Consider the following 19,517-nt stretch of genomic DNA (forward strand, 5'->3'; position numbering starts at 1 on the left):
AATAATGACAGAAAACTTCCCCCACCTAGTGAAAGAAATGGACTTCCAAGTCCAGGAAGCGCAGAGAACCCCAAACAAAAGGAATCCAAAGAGGACCACACCAAGACACATCATCATTAAAATGCCAAGAGCAAAAGACAAAGAGAGAATCTTAAAAGCAGCAAGAGAAAGAAACTCAGTTACCTACAAGGGAATACCCATACGACTGTCAGCTGATTTCTCAACAGAAACTTTGCAGGCCAGAAGGGAGTGGCAAGAAATATTCAAAGTGATGAATAGCAAGAACCTACAACCAAGATTACTTTATCCAGCAAAGCTATCATTCAGAATTGAAGGTCAGATAAAGAGCTTCACAGATAAGGAAAAGCTAAAGGAGTTCATCACCACCAAACCAGTATTATATGAAATGCTGAAAGGTATCCTTTAAGAAGAGGAAGAAGAAGAAAAAGGTAAAGATACAAACTATGAACAACAAATATGCATCTATCAACAAATGAATCTAAGAATCAAGTGAATAAATAACCTGATATACAGAATGAACTGGTGATTATAATAGAATCAGGAACATAGAAAGGGAATGGACTGACTATTTTTGGGGGGGAAAGGGGTGTGGGAGATGCGGGAAGAGACTGGACAAAAATCGTGCACCTATGGATGAACACAGTGGGTGGGGAGTGAGGGCGGAGGGTGGGGTGGGAGCTGGAAGGAGGGGAGTTATGGGGGAAAAAAAGAGGAACAAATGTAATAATCTGAACAATAAAGATTTAATTAAAAAAAATAAAATTCTTTCAACTTTCTATAATCAAACTTTTTAAATAATAAACTGTTGGAAAAATATACTTTCAAAAGAAAAAAAAAATAGGAGGACAGCATAAGGAGCTGTGGGACAACATGAAACATAACAATATTCACATAATGGAGCACCAAAAGGGGAAGAGAGCAAGCACAGGATAGAGAAAGCAAGCAAAGGCTAGAGAACATGTTTGAAGAAATAATGGCAGAAAACTTCCCTAACCTGGGGAAGGAGAAAGTCACACAAGTTCAGGAGACACAGAGAGTCACAAGCAAGAAGAACCCAAACAGGTCCATGCCCAGACACATCATAATTAAAATGCCAAAAAGTAAAGACAAAGAGAGAATCTTAAAGGCAGCAAGAGAAAAGCAATTTGTTGCCTACAAAGGAGTTCCCATAAGGCTGTCGGCTGATTTCTCATCAGAAACTCTACAAGCCAAAAGGGAATGGCATGAAGTGCTCAAGGTAATGGAAAGCAAGGATCTGAATCCAAGATTACCATACCCAGCAAGGCTATCACTCAAAATAGATGGTAAAATAAAGAGTTTCCCAGACAAAAAAAAAAGGCTAAAGGAGTTTATCATCATCAAACCAGCACTGCAAGAAATGCTAAAGGGACTGCTGTAATCAGAAGAAATATATATAGAGAGAGGAATATAGTTGGCCCAGGGAGTAATGGCTGTTCCTCCTCACCGAGGCCACTGCAACTTGGCAGCGAGATGCGCCTCCTCAGGAGATGGGTCCAATGGCCCCCGTGGCAACCAGTGGAATCCCAGATGAGCCCCCAAAATTGTTAGAAAGGAGGTGAGCACCAAAACCAGGGGTCCTGGGAGAACACAAAGGATACTCGGGAGCCAGACAGCAAGGCAAATACATTTCCTCCTGCAGGAGGGTGTGCATGCATAGGGTCTGGCAGAATGCACACTGAGCAGGTGGTCCACCCGGGTTTTATCCCTGACGCACACCATCCGACCCTCACTCTTGATTGGTCAGAGTTTAGGTTCACATTCTTGTGCGATTGGCTAATTTAAAGGAAAAAGGGGGTGGGGAGGTTGACCTTTGTGGTTTCAAATAACAGTTGGCTAAATTCCTTCTTTGTCAGAAAAGATTACTTGTTTATTCTCACAACTCTCACAACATTTACCACTTTCTACCATAATATGTATTTCTTTTACTTCTTTGATAATTGCTTTGCCTCAAAATACTAGAATGGAAGACAAAAAAATTGCTGGCATTATTCACTGCTAACCCCCAGTCCCTGACACAAATGTGTTTGAATGCATTAATGAAACAAATAGGATTGCCAGCATTTTTTTTTAAATATATTTTATTGATTTTTTACAGAGAGGAAGGGAGAGGGACAGAGAGCTAGAAACATCGATCAGCTGCCCCCCGCACACTCCCCACTGGGGATGTGCCCGCAACCAAGGTACATGCCCTTGACCGGAATCGAACCCGGGACCCTTGAGTCCGCAGGCCGACGCTCTATCCACTGAGCCAAACCAGTCAGGGCTGCCAGCATTTTCTTAATTGCTGGGGATATAACTACAAACATGAAAAAGTTCTTGCCCTTAGAAATGTGGGTACTTGGTGTGGGCTGAGGATAGACAATAAGTAGAAAACAGATAATAGAGGGAAAGCCAACAAGGACTCTCTATTCAAGTGATTGTGCGGCGAGCACTTCCTGAGGAGGCAGCACAGCATCCCCAGGAGGGAGACCATGAGATCAGCTGCTGCCCGTGCTGAGGTGAGAGTGACATGCCAGTGGGTGGGAGCAGAGTGAGCAACCCACAGACACAGACTGACTTCTCACTCCGTACCTTTTGGAACTGTTTGAATTTTTGTAGCTTCTGTATGTATTCCCTGTTCAGGTAACAAATTAAATTTAAGAAATAAAAGAAGCCCTCGCTGGTTTGGCTCAGGGGATAGAGCATCGGTCAGAGGACTGAAGGGTCCTGGGTTTCATTCTGGTCAAGGGCACGTACCTTGGTTGCGGGTTTGATTCCTGGCTCTGGTCAGGGCATGTGTGAGAGGCAACCAATTGATGTGTCTCTCACATCAATGTTTCTCTCTCTCTGTTTCTCCCCTCCCTTCCACTCTCTCTCTAAAAAAAACAAAAAACAAAAGGAAAAGGAAAAAAAATCAATGGAAAAATATCCTCGGGTGAGGATTAACAACAAAATAAGAAGTTAAAGGAAAAAAGTCACCAGTAAATCATAAACAATGAGCTAGATGAGTAACTATGATTTTATATGGCTGCTTCTACATTAACATCAAATCAGATAACTGGCTAAGTACAAATTTGCAAAGTGGGAAATCGTTATACAATTTGCACTTACTAAACTACTTGTTTGCATTTTTTATTATACCAAGCATGCATCAGTAGTGATTTTTTTAAAAAAAAGCTAATTAGAAAAAAGCCACAACATTTATCATCTAGCTAAGTGTTAAAGTAGAAATAGAAGAAAAATTGACACAATCCGTCAGAAGAAAAAAATTGCCAATGATTACCCTGTATCCCTGCCAAAAACCATCTGAATGGTTTCTCTTTTGGACAGAAAATACAGATCTTTTCATGGTTCCTTTGCTTCCCTCCAAACCAGCGCTCTGGCACTGCCGCTGAAAATTTAGCCTGAACACCATAGCTAAATATCGTGATTACGGTAGTAAAACAAAGTTCTCTTATATAAAATGCTCTTTTTAACCAGAACCACTACATTCTAATATACACTGGGGAACATCAAATTGTAAAACTGTTAGCTCACATTATTGCATGATTAACATAATTTCATAACTACAGGCAATTAGATAAGCTAAAAACTTTCATCACCAGTCTGTTGGATTGCTGATGCCCTGGAATCCTTTGGCAAATGTATTTTTCAACAATAAGCAATTATCCAAAGGATGTTACTAAGCACCCAGTTGTGTGATTTCATAGTAGCAGTTTCTGCGCTCTAGTGTAGAAATTGGTGCTGTGTGTGTGTGTGTGTGTGTGTGTGTGTAAAGTGATGCTTCTCAGGGAGGTTTTTTTTAAATATTAGCATTAAGGTATAAACCTCTTTAGAAATTATACCATTTTGCCAATGTCTTTACATAAAATGAATTTACTGTAGATTTAAGTGCCTGGGGTCTAGTGCCACCTAGAGTTATGTCGTTTTCAGTTATTTCAAACCTGAGCACATAAAAATGGAACTTAATGTCCTCCTTCTCCCATGCCAGCCCCAGTGCCCCATTTCTGCCTCCATTTCAAAAAGTCACCAGGTCTTACAAGAATAATTAAATAAAAAATTCTCCAGATCTTACAAGAATAATAAAAAAGGCACCAGGTCTTGTCAGTGCAAGGATTTCACATCTTTCTTTTTTTTTTTTAACATTACCACTAACAACCTAGCTCATCCTGTTGAAAGGAAACTTCTAAGTCCATAGTCAGCTTAATTGGCTGTATGTTGACCATATACTATCTTTCGCAAGTTATTTAAGCTCTCTGGGCTTCAGTTTCCTCACCTCTTAGATAGGAACAGTAATATCTATTTCATAGGGGTTTTTTTTCGTGGTTGTTTTTTTTTAAATTGTTTTATTGCTTAAAGCAGGGGTCCTCAAACTTTTTAAACAAGGGGCCAGTTCACTGTCCCTCAGACCGTTGGAGGGTCGGACTATAGTTTAAAAAAAAACTATGAACAAATTCCTATGCACACTGCACATATCTTATTTTGAAGTAAAAAAAACAAAACGGTGCCCTAACTGGTTTGGCTCAGTGGATGGAGCGTTGGCCTGCGGACTGAAGGGTCCCAGGTTCGATTCGGTCAAGGGCATGTACCTTGGTTGCGGGCACATCCTCAGTGGGAGGTATACAGGAGGCAGCTGATCGATGTTTCTCTCTCCTCTCTATCTCTCTTCCTTCCTCTCTGTAAAAAAATCAATAAAATATATATTTAAAAACAAACAAACAAACAAAACGGGAACAAATACAATATTTGTATTTGCATGTGGCCCGCGGGCCGTAGTTTGAGGACCCCTGGCTTAAAGTATTACAAAGAGTATTACATATGTCTCCTTTTTTCCCCGCCCTTAACAATCCCCTAACATAGGTGTTTTTTTTAATTAAATGAGTTAATATATTTAAAATGCTTACAATATCTGACATATGCAGGTATTTAATAGATATTAATCACCATATACTTTAAATCATGTTTGAGTCCTTACTGGGAACACAAGTGATGAAAATAGTCTATACTGCTTTCCGTTTTAAGGTCAGAAGGCAGAAGCTGGGTTCCCTATGACAACTGGGCTGATTGAGAGGTCTAGTCTGCATAAAAAGTCCTCTGCAAATAGTTCCACCCCGTCTGCAGCCTACCCTTTCATTCTCTTAACAGTGTCTTAAACAGATTAAGTTTTATAAGTTCAATATATCAGTTCTTTCTTTTATGGATCGTGCTTTTGGTGTCATGTTTAAGAACTGCTTGCTGAAAAAACCAAGATGGCGGCATAGGGTGTAGACCTGTGCGTGCTGCCTCCCACAACATCATTGAAACTACCAACTATAAGACAAACAACCACCATTCAGAACCATGGGGAAGTTGGCCCAGTGGAAGTTCTACATCTGGAAGGAAAGAAAGAAGTGCAGTGAGACTGAGTAGGAGCTACAGAGGCGCCAATAACAGAAGTACACAGTCCTGCACCAGGCGGGCTGCAACTGGATGCGCGGTATTTTTTCATTCGGAAGTGGTTACGAACCCTCGAATCCTCTGGGCTTGCTCAGGGCGGGTCTCTGAGGCCCCAGACCCCACGGGGAGAGGCAGCACGGCCTTGCAGCGGTCGGAAAGCGAGGGAGGCTCAGTCGCGCAGCAGCTCGCCGGCACTGGGGGACGCAAAGTCCCAGAGTCCCAGAGAGACGAGGAGCCACAGAGATGCCATTGCTATTTGCTCCGCCTGGTGACTCCCTGAGACCCTGCCCTTCTCAATTTACATCCCCATCCAAGCTGTACCAGTGGCACAAAAAGACCCACCTGCACTTTTGCAGCCTAGCCCAACAAATTGCAGGCTTCAACTCCTCGCACCCATGGGAGACACACTCAAGAAGCAGACCCAGGAGAACCAAGATGGCAGCATAAGGTACAGACCTGTGCGTATTGCCTCCCACAACAACATCGAAACTACCAACTATAGGACAAACAGCTATCATATGGAACCATGGGAAAGCTGGCCCAGTGGAAGCTCTACAACTGGAAGGAAAGAAAGAAGAGCATTGAGACTGAGTAGGATGTGCAGAGACACCAAGTACAGAGCCCAACCCAACAAACTGCAGATTTCAACTCCTCCCATAGAAAGAAGAGCATTGAGACTGAGTAGGATGTGCAGAGGCACCAAGTACAGAGCCCAAACCAGCAGGCTGCAGATTTCAGCTCCTCGCATCCGGGAGGGACACGCTTGGGGGGCGGAGTCTGGTTCAGGGGAGGCCGGGGCCAGGCCCGGCTGGGCCCGCGATGTGGAACCGCTGTTCCAGCAGGCGCACAAGCATGTCCACCGGTTCCAGTCTCGCGTGGGACGCTGGGGGACGGCAGATGGGCAGTCTGTGCACTTGGTGGAGGGCGAAGTCCGAACAGGCATGCTGGATGTTCAGCCACCAGGAACGCCTGGAGATTTTGTTTGTCAGGGAGTCACCCGGCAGGGGACAGAGTGCCAAACTTCGTGTTACCCCGGTGAGGCTGGATGGCCCCAGTGAGGTCGGGACGGCCCTGGTGAGGTCGGGATGGCCCCAGGGAGGTTGGGACGGCCCCGGTGAGGCCGAAACGGCCCCAGTGAGGTCAATGCGGCCCCGGTGAGGTCGGGACGGCCCCGTTGAGGTCAGGATGGCCCCGGTGAGGTCAGGACGGCCCTGGTGAGGCTGAAACAGCCCCGGTGAGGTCAGTCGGCCCTGGTGAGGTTGGGACGGCCCCAGTGAGGTTGAAACAGCTCTGGTGAGGTCGGACGGCCCCGGTGAGGCTGGGACGGCTCCGGTGAGGTCGAGGCGGCCCCGGTGGGGTCGAGGCGGCCCCGGTGAGGTTGAGGCGGCCCCGGTGAGGTCAAGAATGCCCGGTGAGGTCAAGAATGCCCCGGTGAGGTCAGGACGGCCCTGGTGAGGCTGAAACAGCCCCGGTGAGGTCGGGACAGCCCCGATGAGGCTGAAATTGCCCTGGTGAGGTTGAATCGGTCCCGGTGAGGTCGGGACGGCCCCAGCGAGGTTGGGTCAGCCCCAGTGAGGTTGAAACGGCCCCAGTGAGGTTGAAAGGGCCCCGGTGAGGTCGAGACAGCCCCGGTGAGGTCAGGACAGCTCCAGTGAGGTCGGGACACCCCCGGTGACATTGAAACGACCCCAGTGAGGTCGGGAAGGCCCCGGTGAGGTCGAGATGGCCCCAGTGAGGTCAGGATGCCCCCGGAGAGGTCGAGACGGCCCCGGTGAGGTTGAAACGGCCCTGGTGAGGTAGGGATAGCCTTGGTGAGGTTGGGACGGCCCCGGTGAGGTTGAAATGGCCCCAGTGAGGTTTGGACGGCCCAAGTGAGGTTGGGACGGCCCTGGTGAGGTTGAAATGGATAATGGGGACCAGTATAGATTGATGAACAGGGGTAGATGCAGAGGCAGAGCAGCATTGAACAGACTGTCAAACTACAGTGGGAAGCCTGGGGAGGGTTTTGCAGGGGGGGGGGGGGGGGGAGTGGTTAAGAGATCAACCGAAGGACTTACATGCATGCATATAAGAATAACCAATGGACACAAGACACTAGGGGGTAGGGGAGGCTGGGGGAATGTTAAGGGGGGGAAAAAAGGAGCCATATGTAATACTCTTTGTAATATCTCAAGAAATAAAAATTACTAAAAAAAAAAAAAAAAGAACTGCTTGCCTAACACCAGGTCATGGAGTTTCCTTCTATGTTTTCCTGTAAGTTTTTTAGTTTTATATTTTGAGTTAATTTTTGTAGGTGTTAAGTTAGTGCTTCCTATCATCAAAGTTACTTGCAATGGGTTTTGAATATGCAAATTTCCTTTTCACTTGTATTGAGGTCTGGAACTGTAGTTTGAGGATGGAAAATATATCTGCTACAGATTTGTGTGGGTATGGAGATCTGTTTTAACTTTTGCCAGCATATACAGTGTGACATTTCTTGTATTCAAATGTTGTCATCAAAGTTACTTTAGCAAAATATTAGTTTCAAATATAAGTGGTGCTCTGACTTCTGCTTCTAGGTTGAATTCATTAAGAAACACCGTCTGCAGCAAAAGCTAAATTTTAAGGCCATTCAGTGTTTGAGGGAGGTTCTTCTCATTCAGAAATTTGCAGTTTTGGCTCTGAAGTTGGAACGTCTCAACAAAACTTTACCACCACAAAGCCATCAAACTGCTGTGTGGTAGGGCAAGTCAGAACACTTAGCTTCTTTAAAAATACATTTTTATTGACTTCAGAGAGGAAGGGAGAGGGAGAGATAGAAACATCAATGATGAGAATCATTGACCAGCTGCCTCCTGCACACCCCCTGCTGGGGATCGAGCCTGCAACCTGGGCATGTGCCCTTGACCAGAATCAAACCTGGAACCGTTTAGTCCACAGGCTGACGCTCTATCCACTGAGCCACACTGGCTAGGGCCATAATACTGAGCTTCTATTTCTGTCAGAAATTGCTGGAACTGATGATAGCTAAGTCCACAACAAATGAAGTACAACAGTGACATGATTAGTTCAATAACACATGATAGGTTCACATATTTTTTCTTTAAATGTTTTTAATTTTTAAAATTTATTTTTATTGATTTCAGAGAGGGAGGACAGAAACATCAATGATGAGAATCATTGCCTCCTGTATGCTCCCTACTGGGGATTGAGCCTGCAACTTGTGCATGTGCCCTGACCAGGAACTGAACCATGACCTCCTGGTTCATACGTCGATGCTCAAGCACAGAGACACACCAGCTGGGCAATTCACATATTTCTTTAAGTACTTGCTGGTGAATAATACAAGAAGCAGGCCTTAAACACCTTATATTTTCAGAAACTTTACATTTGCCTAAGTCTTTTTCTAGTTCCCTATGTGTTTTTTTTTTTTTTTTTTTACCAAAATCAGGTATGGCACATGTTGGAAGGTTCCACTTCAGTTGTACTGAATGAATGTTCTCTCCACTTTGAAAATATTTTTGCTTATAGTTGTTCCACAGACAGGCTAATTCTGCATAGAGGCTAATTCTTCAGTCATTTCTAGGGTGACAAACTGCATTAGCCTGGGACTGAGGAGGTTCGCCTAACATGTGACTTTCAGTGTTAAAACAAAAAGGTTCTGGGGAAACCTTGATGAATTGGTCATTCTAGCACTTCAAATCTTGACTTTTTGAACAGTGAGCTGAACAGTATTGGTAAGGTCTTTTAACTTCTTAAGTGCCTGGGAAAAACAATTAAAATAATTTGCCTTGTTTTTATTTTACTTTTTTTTGTTTGTTCACCAACCCAAGTCAAATCTCCTTTTGTCACCATTTTCACTGGCCGTGTTTTTAAATTAACTATTGTTGCTTCAACTCTTCAAGCAACTTTCTTGTTTAAAGGCTGTCTTCTTTAAAAAAAAGTTTTTATTGATTTCAGAGGGAGAGGGAGAAACATCAATGAGAATCATTGATTGGATGCCTTCTGCACGGCCCCTACTGGGAATCAAGCTCACAACCCAGGCATGTGCCCTGACCAGGAATCAAATCGTGACCTCCTGGTTCATAGGTCAAAGTTCAACCAATCGAGCCACACTGGCCTGGTTCAAAGGTCAAAGTTCAATCAATTGAGCCACACTGGCCAGGGATAAAGGCTGTCTTAAAAAAAAGTTCATTTTATGCCCTAACCGGTTTGGCTGAGTGGATAGAGCGTTGGCCTGTGGACTCAAGGGTCCCAGGTTCAATTCTGGTCAAGGGCACGTACCTTGGTTGAGGGCACATACCCAGTAGGGAGTGTGCAGGAGGTAGCTGATCAATGTTTCTCTCTCATCGATGTTTCTATCCCTCTCCATTCCTCTCTGTAAAATAATCAATAAAATATATATATTTTTAAAAAGTTCATTTTTAGCCCTAACTGGTTTGGCTCTATGGATAGAGTGTCGGCCTACAGACTGAAGGGTCCCAAGTTTGATTCCAGTCAAGGGTGCATGCCCAGGTTGCGGGCTCAATCCCCAGTAGGGGGTGTGCCAGAGAGGCCGATCAATGATTATCATCATTGACATTTCTATCTCTATCTTCTCCATTCCTCTCTCTGAAATCAATAAAAAATTTTTTTCTAAGTTCATTTTATTGGACACATTTCGTCATCTGCTGCAATCACAATGTACCTTACCATTGGTAAAGGGCTTTCCTTGCTTGCCTAATAAGCCACATGGAAACATTACTACCTTATAAATTTTGGGGTAAAAGAACTGCTGAGCCCTAGCCAGTTTGGCTAAATGGATAGAACTTTGGCCCTTGGACCAAAGGGTCCTGGCCTTGATTCTGGTCAAGGGCAAGTAACTTGGGCGCATGCAGGAGGCAACCAACTGACATGTCTTGTTCACATTAATGCTTGTCCCTCCCCCTCCTTTCCAGTCACTTTAAAAATCAATAGAAAGATATCCTTGGGTGAGGATTAACAAAATGGTGCTGAGAGTCCATTTAAAATGGTTATTTCTGCTTTTTGAGTTGGGAATATTGTGATGAATGCTTAGTCTGATGTCTATATATATTGTTCTTTTAGCACAGCTGATGTGTCACTGCCATCTGGATGGATAAAATAATCCAGTCCACCGTGAACATTTTCTCTTTAGACTGGATAGGTATGCACTGGTAATCAAAATATGTAAAACCCATGGTACTGAGACATGTAGCACACGAAGGCCATCAAGATGAAACTGTGCCACTGCCATCTGTAGTGCACCCAGCCATGAGAGGACCACATATTGTCTCCATCACAACTAAAGTCTTGTAGCACAAATGCTGCCATCTCAGCCCACTATCACTTTAAAGATTTACTAAATACTGGATAAAAAATATTTGAAGGCAGTTTTCAATGAACATGAATTAGCTAATACAAAAGCATATTTCAAGGGCATTAGAAAATTAAAAATATTTGAGGTGAAAACCTACTATTTTACTGCAAGACACCCAAGTCCCACTTGCATACAAATAAATTGTAAACAAAACACGTTTATTTGCTGGTCACTGTTTAAACCATGAAATACAATTCCACATTGATGATACTTTAGTGGTTAGTAGTCCATACTAGCTTACCAAAAACTAACTTAACATTAGGAAAATGACCATATACACATATATACACACTTGAATTGCCTTCTCACTGTACTTAATGTCCAGTTTTGACCAATGGATGCTGAAGTCTAAAATACCCTTATGGGTTAAATGTGCACAGCCTACACAGAGAAACATGTAGACAATAAAGCAAGGTTTTATTTTCTTTATTTAACAAACGCTGCAGTTTAGTATTTAAACCTGCAGTTAATGGTGACCCTTTTATGCAGACAGTCACTAAAGGCAGGTATGAATCTGGGAAGAAACTGGGAGACCGGGGCAGAGAGGCAGCAGGCCTGGCTCCTGCTGGGTGGTGTGCACACCTGTGTTTCAGCTGGGGCAGGCAAGCCAAAGTTACCAATTCCTGTTATTATTGACTGGAACCAACAGTGTTTCTTCCGATACACAGCCCTCATAATAAAATCACATTTTCCAGAAGAAGTATTATTCATAATACACTCAGAATCACTGATTGTTTTTTCTTCGTCTTTTTTTCCTTGACTGTGTAGGTGTTTCAGTCTCTTGTGTTTGTTCTTGTATGCCAGATAAGGGCTGTTTGAAAACTATTTCATTATCTTCATCATCATTCATTTCAGCCACTTCAGATTTTCGTTTATCCAAAAATGTTGGTGTACAAACTGGTGTGGGGCCCTAAATTCAACAAGAAATAATACATAAATGTGGGAAGATATGAGGAATGTTTTACCCCTCCCTTCTATTTTTACAAGTTGTGCAGTGTTAATTCAGGCCTATTTCCATCTTTCAGTGACATAATCACACAGGAACGAGTTTAGGTGCTTATCAAACTTAGTATAAAAAAGTCACAATCGATTGTAATATAATATGCTCCATTATAGGATATGAGGTAGAAAGCCTTGATCTTATACTTATAAAAACAGTGGCCTCCTCTCTCCTAACTCAGTCACTTTGCTTAAGAGGTACAAAGTGCAATAATAAACTCACAATGATAATTTTTGCTTGTAAACTCACAGTATCTGCTGAAGTCACAAATTAAATGAGAAAAATTTTTCTAAATATTTTTATTGATTACAGAGAGAAAGGGGGAGGGAGAGAGAGAGATAGAAACATCAATGATGAGAGAGAATCATTGATCAGCTGCCTCCTGCACTCCCCCTACCGGGGATCGAGCCCACAACCTGGGCATGTGCCCCTGACCAGAATCGAACCTGGGGACCCTTTAGTCCGCAGGCCCAGCTCTATCCACTGAGCCAAAACGGCTAGGGCTAAATGTGAAATTTTAACAAACCGACAGTAGCAGGAACTGTTTCTCCTCTTTTGAATTATACTACCTGATTCTCAAAATACTAACGACAATTTTACCTGGCTATCCACAGTATTCTCAGGAGTTTCAGAGGTGGCTGAAGCCTTCTTCTTTTTATTCTTAGGTAAAGCCTTCAATAAAGTTTAAGAAACTTCATCAACTTGTATATTTAACAGTTTTAGTAGTTTGAATATATTTACCCATTTATCTTTGCCCTAACACCTGGCATGCAATAAAAGAAAAATGTTACCTGTCTATTTGTGGATTTCTGAAGGTTGGTGTTTGAGGTGTTGCTTTTCTTCTTTTTACTACGTAAAACCTTAAGTAAACAGAAAGAAGTTATTACCTGGCAGTATCACATATTTACGTTTTTAACTTACCATTAGATCCTTACACATGTTATCAGCAGATCCTTCCTAAATGAGAAAGCATTTCAATTTAAAAAGCAAAATCCACAAATATAGTGAATGATCTCCAGTAAAGGGAAAAAAGTAAAGAGGGGCCGAGTTGGGGGATGGGCAGAAGCTGTGGAGATGAAGTGAGGCTGAGACCTGAGCTGGCCTAGCGTCCTGCTTTGAGGACCAGCTCCCAAATGGTTCGTAAGAGGACCAGGGCCTGCTGCCTGGGACACAGTGAATTTTAAACACATACTGTTAAAGACTGTTTGGAATTTAGGCAAAGAATCAACAACCGGAACTGGGCCAAAGGGGGTACTCAGTCTTCTAGTTTCTGGATAAGGCTAAAAGACCTAATAACCTTAGCTTCCTAAGGTTCCAACAAATTAGCTGTTTGAAAATAAGCTGAAAGGGTCTGCGAAAGATCCAAACCAACCTCAGAATTTAGTGAAGAAATAAGATCGTCACCTACCCTAGCCACCCCCGAGTGGCCTGCACTCGTTTCGTAGTGGAAGACATAGCTCTCCCCCAGGAAAGCGGGAGGGAGAATCAGCGAGCAAGGACATGGGGACTGATTGAGTGACATCTGTGCTGACGCAGCTTCATGCCAGCAGGTTTGCTATATTCTAACCCTTGCTCACTTAATTCACAGATGACGCTGCTGAAATCTGATATGCACTTTATCTCCAATTTAAAAGAACAAGAAACAAAATTTTAACTGGAATAGCATAAAAAGGATGGCCAATTTATAGTCTTTCATATTTACCGATACCATGTAATACCAAACTTCATTTAATTCTGGAAAGGACACTTTTAATAGCAATCTAGAAGCATTATGGTTTGGGTTAAAGAGTGGTGTAACTTCAATAATTTAAAACAGATCATGAAAAACCTAACCCCTTTCTGAAATTTCCTTTTCTATACAATGTTGATCATTGGATCTGGTCTGACACACTTTAGGAAGAACTTACAATGCAGCGCCTCAAAAATTTAGTCAAACCCTAGTATGTGGTAAGCACTGAGCTAGATACTTTATAGAGAAAACCATAATCATGTTACAGCTACTGAGGTACAAAGCCCACCTCCAAGAAGAAAAACACAAAATATATTTTCTGAAGGAATATTTACCAATGAAGGAAAATCGTAATTAATTCCCTTCTTAGCTAGTCTCTTCCTGAGTAATTTTTCTTTCTTTCTAAATCGCTCCTCCATCCGCAGCTTTTCAAGAAGGGTCCGGTTCTGATTATACCGTTTCACTGCTGGGAAAGACGGGTTCTTAAACGGAAGATGCCACTCTCTAAAAAGTTCCTCGTGTACTGTCTCAGGTGGCATAAAACGACCTACATGAAAAAAAGAAACAAGTTTTCAACTGAGTGGGAGGGGCACAGCATAGCACGGATCCACATGTGCAGTCCTCGGACACCTTTGGGCTCACCTCCTCAACCCTTCCTCTCCTTCATTTCTGTGAATGAACCCATGCCGTCAGCAAGGCTGCTGGGACTGTCACGGCAGGAGGAACCAAAACGAAGAGAGACCGGAGAGATGCCGCCTGGGCAGCCTCATCAGCTGCCTGATCAGATGTGCCTGACTTGGGTACCTGAATGGCCACACCCCCCGCAAGCACCCAGAACCATAACTCTGCCTCTGAAGGGCCCTGGGACCCAGACAGGGCTGCGCTGGGATGTCAAGCCAGCGGCGCCGGTTTCTGTAGGTGAACTTCTTGTCTGGTGTTGTCATGGTTTCTCTGGTAGAAGAGCTGCGCCAATGCCATTCAGAGAGTCTGAACTGTGACTCCCCCCTTCACCGTTACCCTATCTAGAACCCATTAATGGTTTCCCAATGTCCTCAGGACACATATCGAACTCCCAGATTTATAAGGATTCAAAGACCTGGCCTCCCCTCGTCTTCTCCCTCATCTCTTGCTCTTCTCCCCAGTCCCTCATAGGCAGATACTGCTAGTCACTTCTAGCTTTGCATTTGCTGTCCGCTCGGCCAGGATCTCAACCTTCATCCCCTTCCCCGAACCTGGCTCACTCCTCTTTAAACCCCAGATTTTAATCTAAATACTTCCTCAGGGAAGCCTTCCACGGCCCTTTAAGGTGGGTTAATCGCTCTTCCTATGTGCTCCTAAAATCACTCCCCAATTCCATCTCGGCACAAACACAGCTCAGTCTGGTTTAGATTTTAAAATTCTAATTAGAGCTGATCTTGCACCATCCTTAAGGGGATCATCCAGAAATGATGTGAGATGTCCAAGTAGCTGAGCAATCTGTCCTTCACACCACAGCCACCCATCAGCAGCAGGTAACCAGGCCCACGGGAAGACAAGCGCACTTACACTGCAAGAGCCTTTCACCAAAAAGGTAGTTGTTCATTGTTTCAGCAACTATCTTGGCAACATCTTCAGATTCAAATTCCACGAAGGCATAACCTCTGCTATTTCCAGTCTGCAATTAAAAAAACCGCCACAAAAACAATTAAACTCTAATACATCATTGAATTGCTAAAATGCCATTAATTTAAATAATCACACCAGCCCCATTAGCAAATATCATGGCATATAATGTGGAAACTGTTGTGGGAAAAGGAAAGATCCCCGAAAGGCTGAATATACCACTGACCTCGAGGTATTCCTGGGATCTGATCACACAGGTAAGTCCATAACCACAGTTGAAATTGATTTAACAGTTTGAACTCTTCAAAATAGCCAACATTAAGAAAAACCAAGTACACAGGGCAAGGAGACTATCCTACATAGGCTGAAGAGTCACACCAACCAAATGCAATGCAGGAATCGTGACTGATACCAGATCAGGTAAGGAAACTGGTAGCTAAAGACTTTTGGGACTACTGGGGAATATGTGACGATGGCAAGTCCATGCTAGACCAGCGGTCGCCAACCTGTCAGACCTCATGGACCACCGGTTGGCGACCGCTGTGCTATACTATATTGTGTCCGGATTCCTAGATTTACGGTGAGGTGTTTCAAGTCTTTATGACTGCTACTTCCTTCTAAGGTTCAGTAAAACGAAGTATGTATATTTATAGCTATGGAGACATACAGCTAATGTGTCAGGGTGTTAATAATGGGTGAATCCAGGGGAGGGAAGAGATATTCATTACATTATTGTTCTTTCCACTTCTCTGTAGACTTAAACATTTTCAAAATACAATTCTGGGGGAGACAATGATTATATTACAGTACAGAAAAATATTTACAAATGATCCTCAAAAAAGGCAGAAAAAAGTTTTTGAAAAAGACAGTAAGGGCAAAGGATAAGAATAGGCAGTTCTGCCCTAACTGGTTTGGCTCAGTGGATAGAGCGACAGCCTGCAGACTCAAGGGTCCCAGGTTCAATTCCGGTCAAGGGCATGTACCTTGGTTGCGGGCACATCCCCGGTGGGGAGTGTGCAGGAGGCAGCTGATCGATGTTTCTCTCTCATCGATGTTTCTAACTCTCTATCCCTCTCCCTTCCCTTCTGTAAAAAATCAATAAAATATATTTAAAAAAAAAAAAAGAATAGGCAATTCAGGGTGGGGGTAAGAGGGAGAGATCAACCAAAGGACTTGGATGCATGCATATGAGCCTAACCAATGGATACAGACAACAGGGGGGTAAAGGGCATGAGTGGGGGGTGGGAGGGCAACGGGGCAATAAGGACACATATATACCTTAATCAATAAAGAAAAAAAATTTAAAAAAAAAGAATAGGCAGTTCACAGATGAGGGAATTCTAATGGCTAATAAACCCATAATGACACTCAACACAACCAATTTAGGTCAGAAAGGTCGTGTTAAACAACTGAACAGAACGGTTAAGTAGTGTCTCATAGAACTTTTATTTCAGTTATGTGTTCATACATGTATATGTGTGCTGACTTCTCCTATAAAACTTAGAGAGAATAATACTATACAATCTGTAGTAAAGACTTCCAAAACACATACAGCAATGAAAAACACTGACTTCGTGAACAGTAATTTCCTGGGCATGGGAGAAGGTGCAGAGGACCGGGGAAGGGCACGAAAGGGACCCCAAGTCTACCTAAAATCTATTTCTAAAAAAACAAAGGCCTGAAGCAAGTTGATATTTGATAAAGGAAAACGGTGGATACCTCAAGTCTCTAAAGCATTCTCTGGTAGACTTCAGGACGTTTGAAATAGCTCACCCACATAATAAGCAACCATTACCATTACAAATAGACAAATGGGGGAAGAGGAGGCGTACAGAGAAAATGTGTTACTTTGGTTAGGATTAGAGAAATACCAGGGCATTTTAAATTTGAAATCCCCTTTAATGTTGAGATGTTGCTTTGACAAAACTTAATACCTGTAACTTTAGAACTAGCGGAAGATGGATGCATACCTTATCCACTCATGTACCAAATAAAATATAAAATTAACTTTGATCTGTTATAACTCAAGTGGGAAAATGTGAAGAAACTGCATCAAGAAAAATAAAGATTTCCAACAATGAGAGGTTTCTATGGTTACAACAATAAAAGTGTACATGTGTGGTGTGGTAAAAAAATAAAATGAGAATGAAAAAAAATATTCATTCAACAACCTATTTTGAGCTTTATCCATGTAACTACTACATTCACTGTCATTGCTCTGTTCCTCTGTTTGAACACACTCAAGTTTATCTAGCTTCCCACTGAACATTAGGTTTTATAATATTTTACTCTTGGGTGAAGCTGCTGGGAACATTATAAGTTTTATACGAGAAGTCAGCACACTCTATTCCTGAAACAAACCACATAAACCTTTTAAAATTAGAAGGTAAGGATGACATAACAATCACACACACACACACACAGCTCTTCCTGTATCAGGCGTTGTCCCAAGAACCTCACATTCCCTACCTGTAATCTGTAATGAGATACTCCTAGGACGATGGTGCTATTTCACTCATATTTTGCAAATGAGAAAACTAAAGCATGGACAGGTTACATACTTTGTCCAAGGCCATACAGCCAGCAACCCGTGGAGGCCAGGCCTTGCACACAGGTGGCCCGGCCCGTGTCCCTGTTCTTCACCGTTCACTGTACACACCTCTGCTGTTACAGGGGTGCATACGCCCAGGCAAACACAAGAGGTGCGAACTGCTCCTCAAACTGAGCTCCCTGTGCAGCTGACTGAGTAGCTGCAGGACACGCACGATCCGTTTACCAAAACTGCCCATGCAATTAGAGGCTCTGGGGCAACCACTCTAACAGTAACACAAACACCGACAGTAATCCCGATTTTGTTTTCGCGGTTGTTTCAGGTTCTAAGCCTCACCCATGACCCCCTTCTGGAGGGAAGACTGGTAAGAATACTGTGTGAGCACGCCCTCTACACTGTCAACGACGATGTGCTTTTGAAAAAGAAACAAATCACCTACTTCAATAGGAAATCCTTACCCTTTTACTTCTGGACAGCCTGAATCTCGTCACAGTGCCGAACTGGGAGAAATACGCTCGGATCTGGGTTTCGTACAGTGCCGGAGGCAGGTGGCCCACATAAATGACTCCGGGAGTGAGTTTTTCTTTTTCTTGCTTCTGTTTCTGAAGACATAAAAACCAAGGAAATACTTTTTTAATTAAAAAAAAAGTCACATTGCAACAAACTTGGAGAACCCTAGCTCTCAGTCCAGATCGGGGCTGCGGGCCTCTCCGCTCGGGGAGCAGCAGAGCTGAGGCTCGGCTGTGCGGTGCCGGCCGCGCCCCGCCCCCCGCCCCCCCGCGATGGGGGCGCTCAACCACTATAGCCCTCCCCCACCCCCCCCCCCGCCCCCGCGATGGGGGCGCTCAACCACTATAATGGACGCCATGGCTGCGCGAGTGGGTCTCTAACGCTACTTCAGACCACCCGGCGGAGACCTCCACCGACACAGCCTCCACTTTGCATGCAGATCGCCGTTGAGTCGAACCCCCCAACCGCACCATTCCCGGGCCACGGCGAGCCTTCTCGCCGCCGACACCTTCCCCCGGGTCAACTCCAAACGTGTGTCTCCAGCTGGAAGCCATAGCGAATGCAACCTGATGCCAGGGCCCCGCTAGCGAGTGAAGCCGGCAGGTACCGTCCTCGAGAGCCCCCGTCCCTGCGCCCACGAACCCGATGCACTGGCGGCGCGGCGCGGCGGCGGCGTGCGGGCCTCGCGCGGGGCCATGGCGGGAGGAGCCATCCCGGCGGCTCTGTCCTCCCCTCGCGCCACCCGCTGAGCTCCGCGGGACCTGCCGGCCGAGCCACCCTCTCCCCGCCCGCTCCACCTCCCGCCTCGGCCCCCAAGCCCGTGGGGTGGGGCCGCCCTGGGAGACCCGGGAGGCGGCGGAGGCCGGGGCCGGGACCGACCCGGGCTCCGCTGGCCCGCGCGTCGCGGAGGCGCCCACCTTCGTTGCGCGCCGGCGGGCCTGAGCCACCTCCTTGTGAAACTTCTCGTCCTCCTGCGGGTTCAGCGACAGGAGCGGCTGAGCCGGGCCCGCAAAGACCGCCATGCCGACAGCTTCCGAGTCGCGGAGCTCCACGCGGCAGCGCCGGAAGTCCCAGAGCCCGTAGCTCCGCCGAAGCGGAAGTGGAGGCGGCCCACGTGCACGGTGCCGCAAGGAGCGGGGGCGGGGGCGGGGGCGGGGCGCTGGGGCGTGGCGTGGCGTGGCGGGCGCCCCCTGCTGGTGAGATGCCATTTGGCCTCGCTCTCATACCTGCCTTTGCTTAAATCAGTGGTTCTCAGCCTTCCTAATGCCGCGACCCTTTAATACAATTCCACATGTTGTGGTGACCCCCAACC

At 44.8% G+C, this 19,517-nt stretch overlaps 1 protein-coding gene across 1 annotated transcript; it reads right to left on the bottom strand.

Moving 5' to 3' along the window:
- Positions 1–11,211: 11,211 nt before the first annotated feature.
- On the bottom strand, positions 11,212–19,278 carry NIFK (nucleolar protein interacting with the FHA domain of MKI67). Its single transcript, XM_070423158.1, has 7 exons — positions 19,123–19,278; positions 18,154–18,297; positions 15,088–15,196; positions 13,878–14,089; positions 12,605–12,673; positions 12,414–12,485; positions 11,212–11,723 (listed from the first exon to the last, which is right to left on the bottom strand). Exons 1-7 carry the CDS (start codon positions 19,225–19,227, stop codon positions 11,538–11,540), a joined length of 897 nt encoding a protein of 298 aa, XP_070279259.1. The 5' UTR covers positions 19,228–19,278; the 3' UTR covers positions 11,212–11,537.
- Positions 19,279–19,517: the final 239 nt, after the last annotated feature.

The sequence above is a fragment of the Myotis yumanensis genome, unplaced genomic scaffold (genome assembly GCF_028538775.1).
Source record: "Myotis yumanensis isolate MYYU_CA2020_CCGP unplaced genomic scaffold, mMyoYum1.0.hap1 SCAF_8, whole genome shotgun sequence".
Lineage (NCBI taxonomy): Eukaryota > Metazoa > Chordata > Mammalia > Chiroptera > Vespertilionidae > Myotis > Myotis yumanensis.

What these genes read in the sequence shown, in the direction of transcription:
- NIFK (XM_070423158.1), bottom strand. Translation starts at nt 19,227, where the DNA reads ATGGCGGTCTTTGCGGGCCCGGCTCAGCCGCTCCTGTCGCTGAACCCG. An exon ending in TGGTGAAAGGCTCTTGCAGT is followed by an intron (nt 14,090 to 15,087) that starts GTAAGTGCGCTT and finishes TTTTTCATGTAG; the next exon opens with GTCGTTTTATGCCACCTGAG. An exon ending in ATTACGATTTTCCTTCATTG is followed by an intron (nt 12,674 to 13,877) that starts GTAAATATTCCT and finishes TGTTTACTTAAG; the next exon opens with GTTTTACGTAGTAAAAAGAA.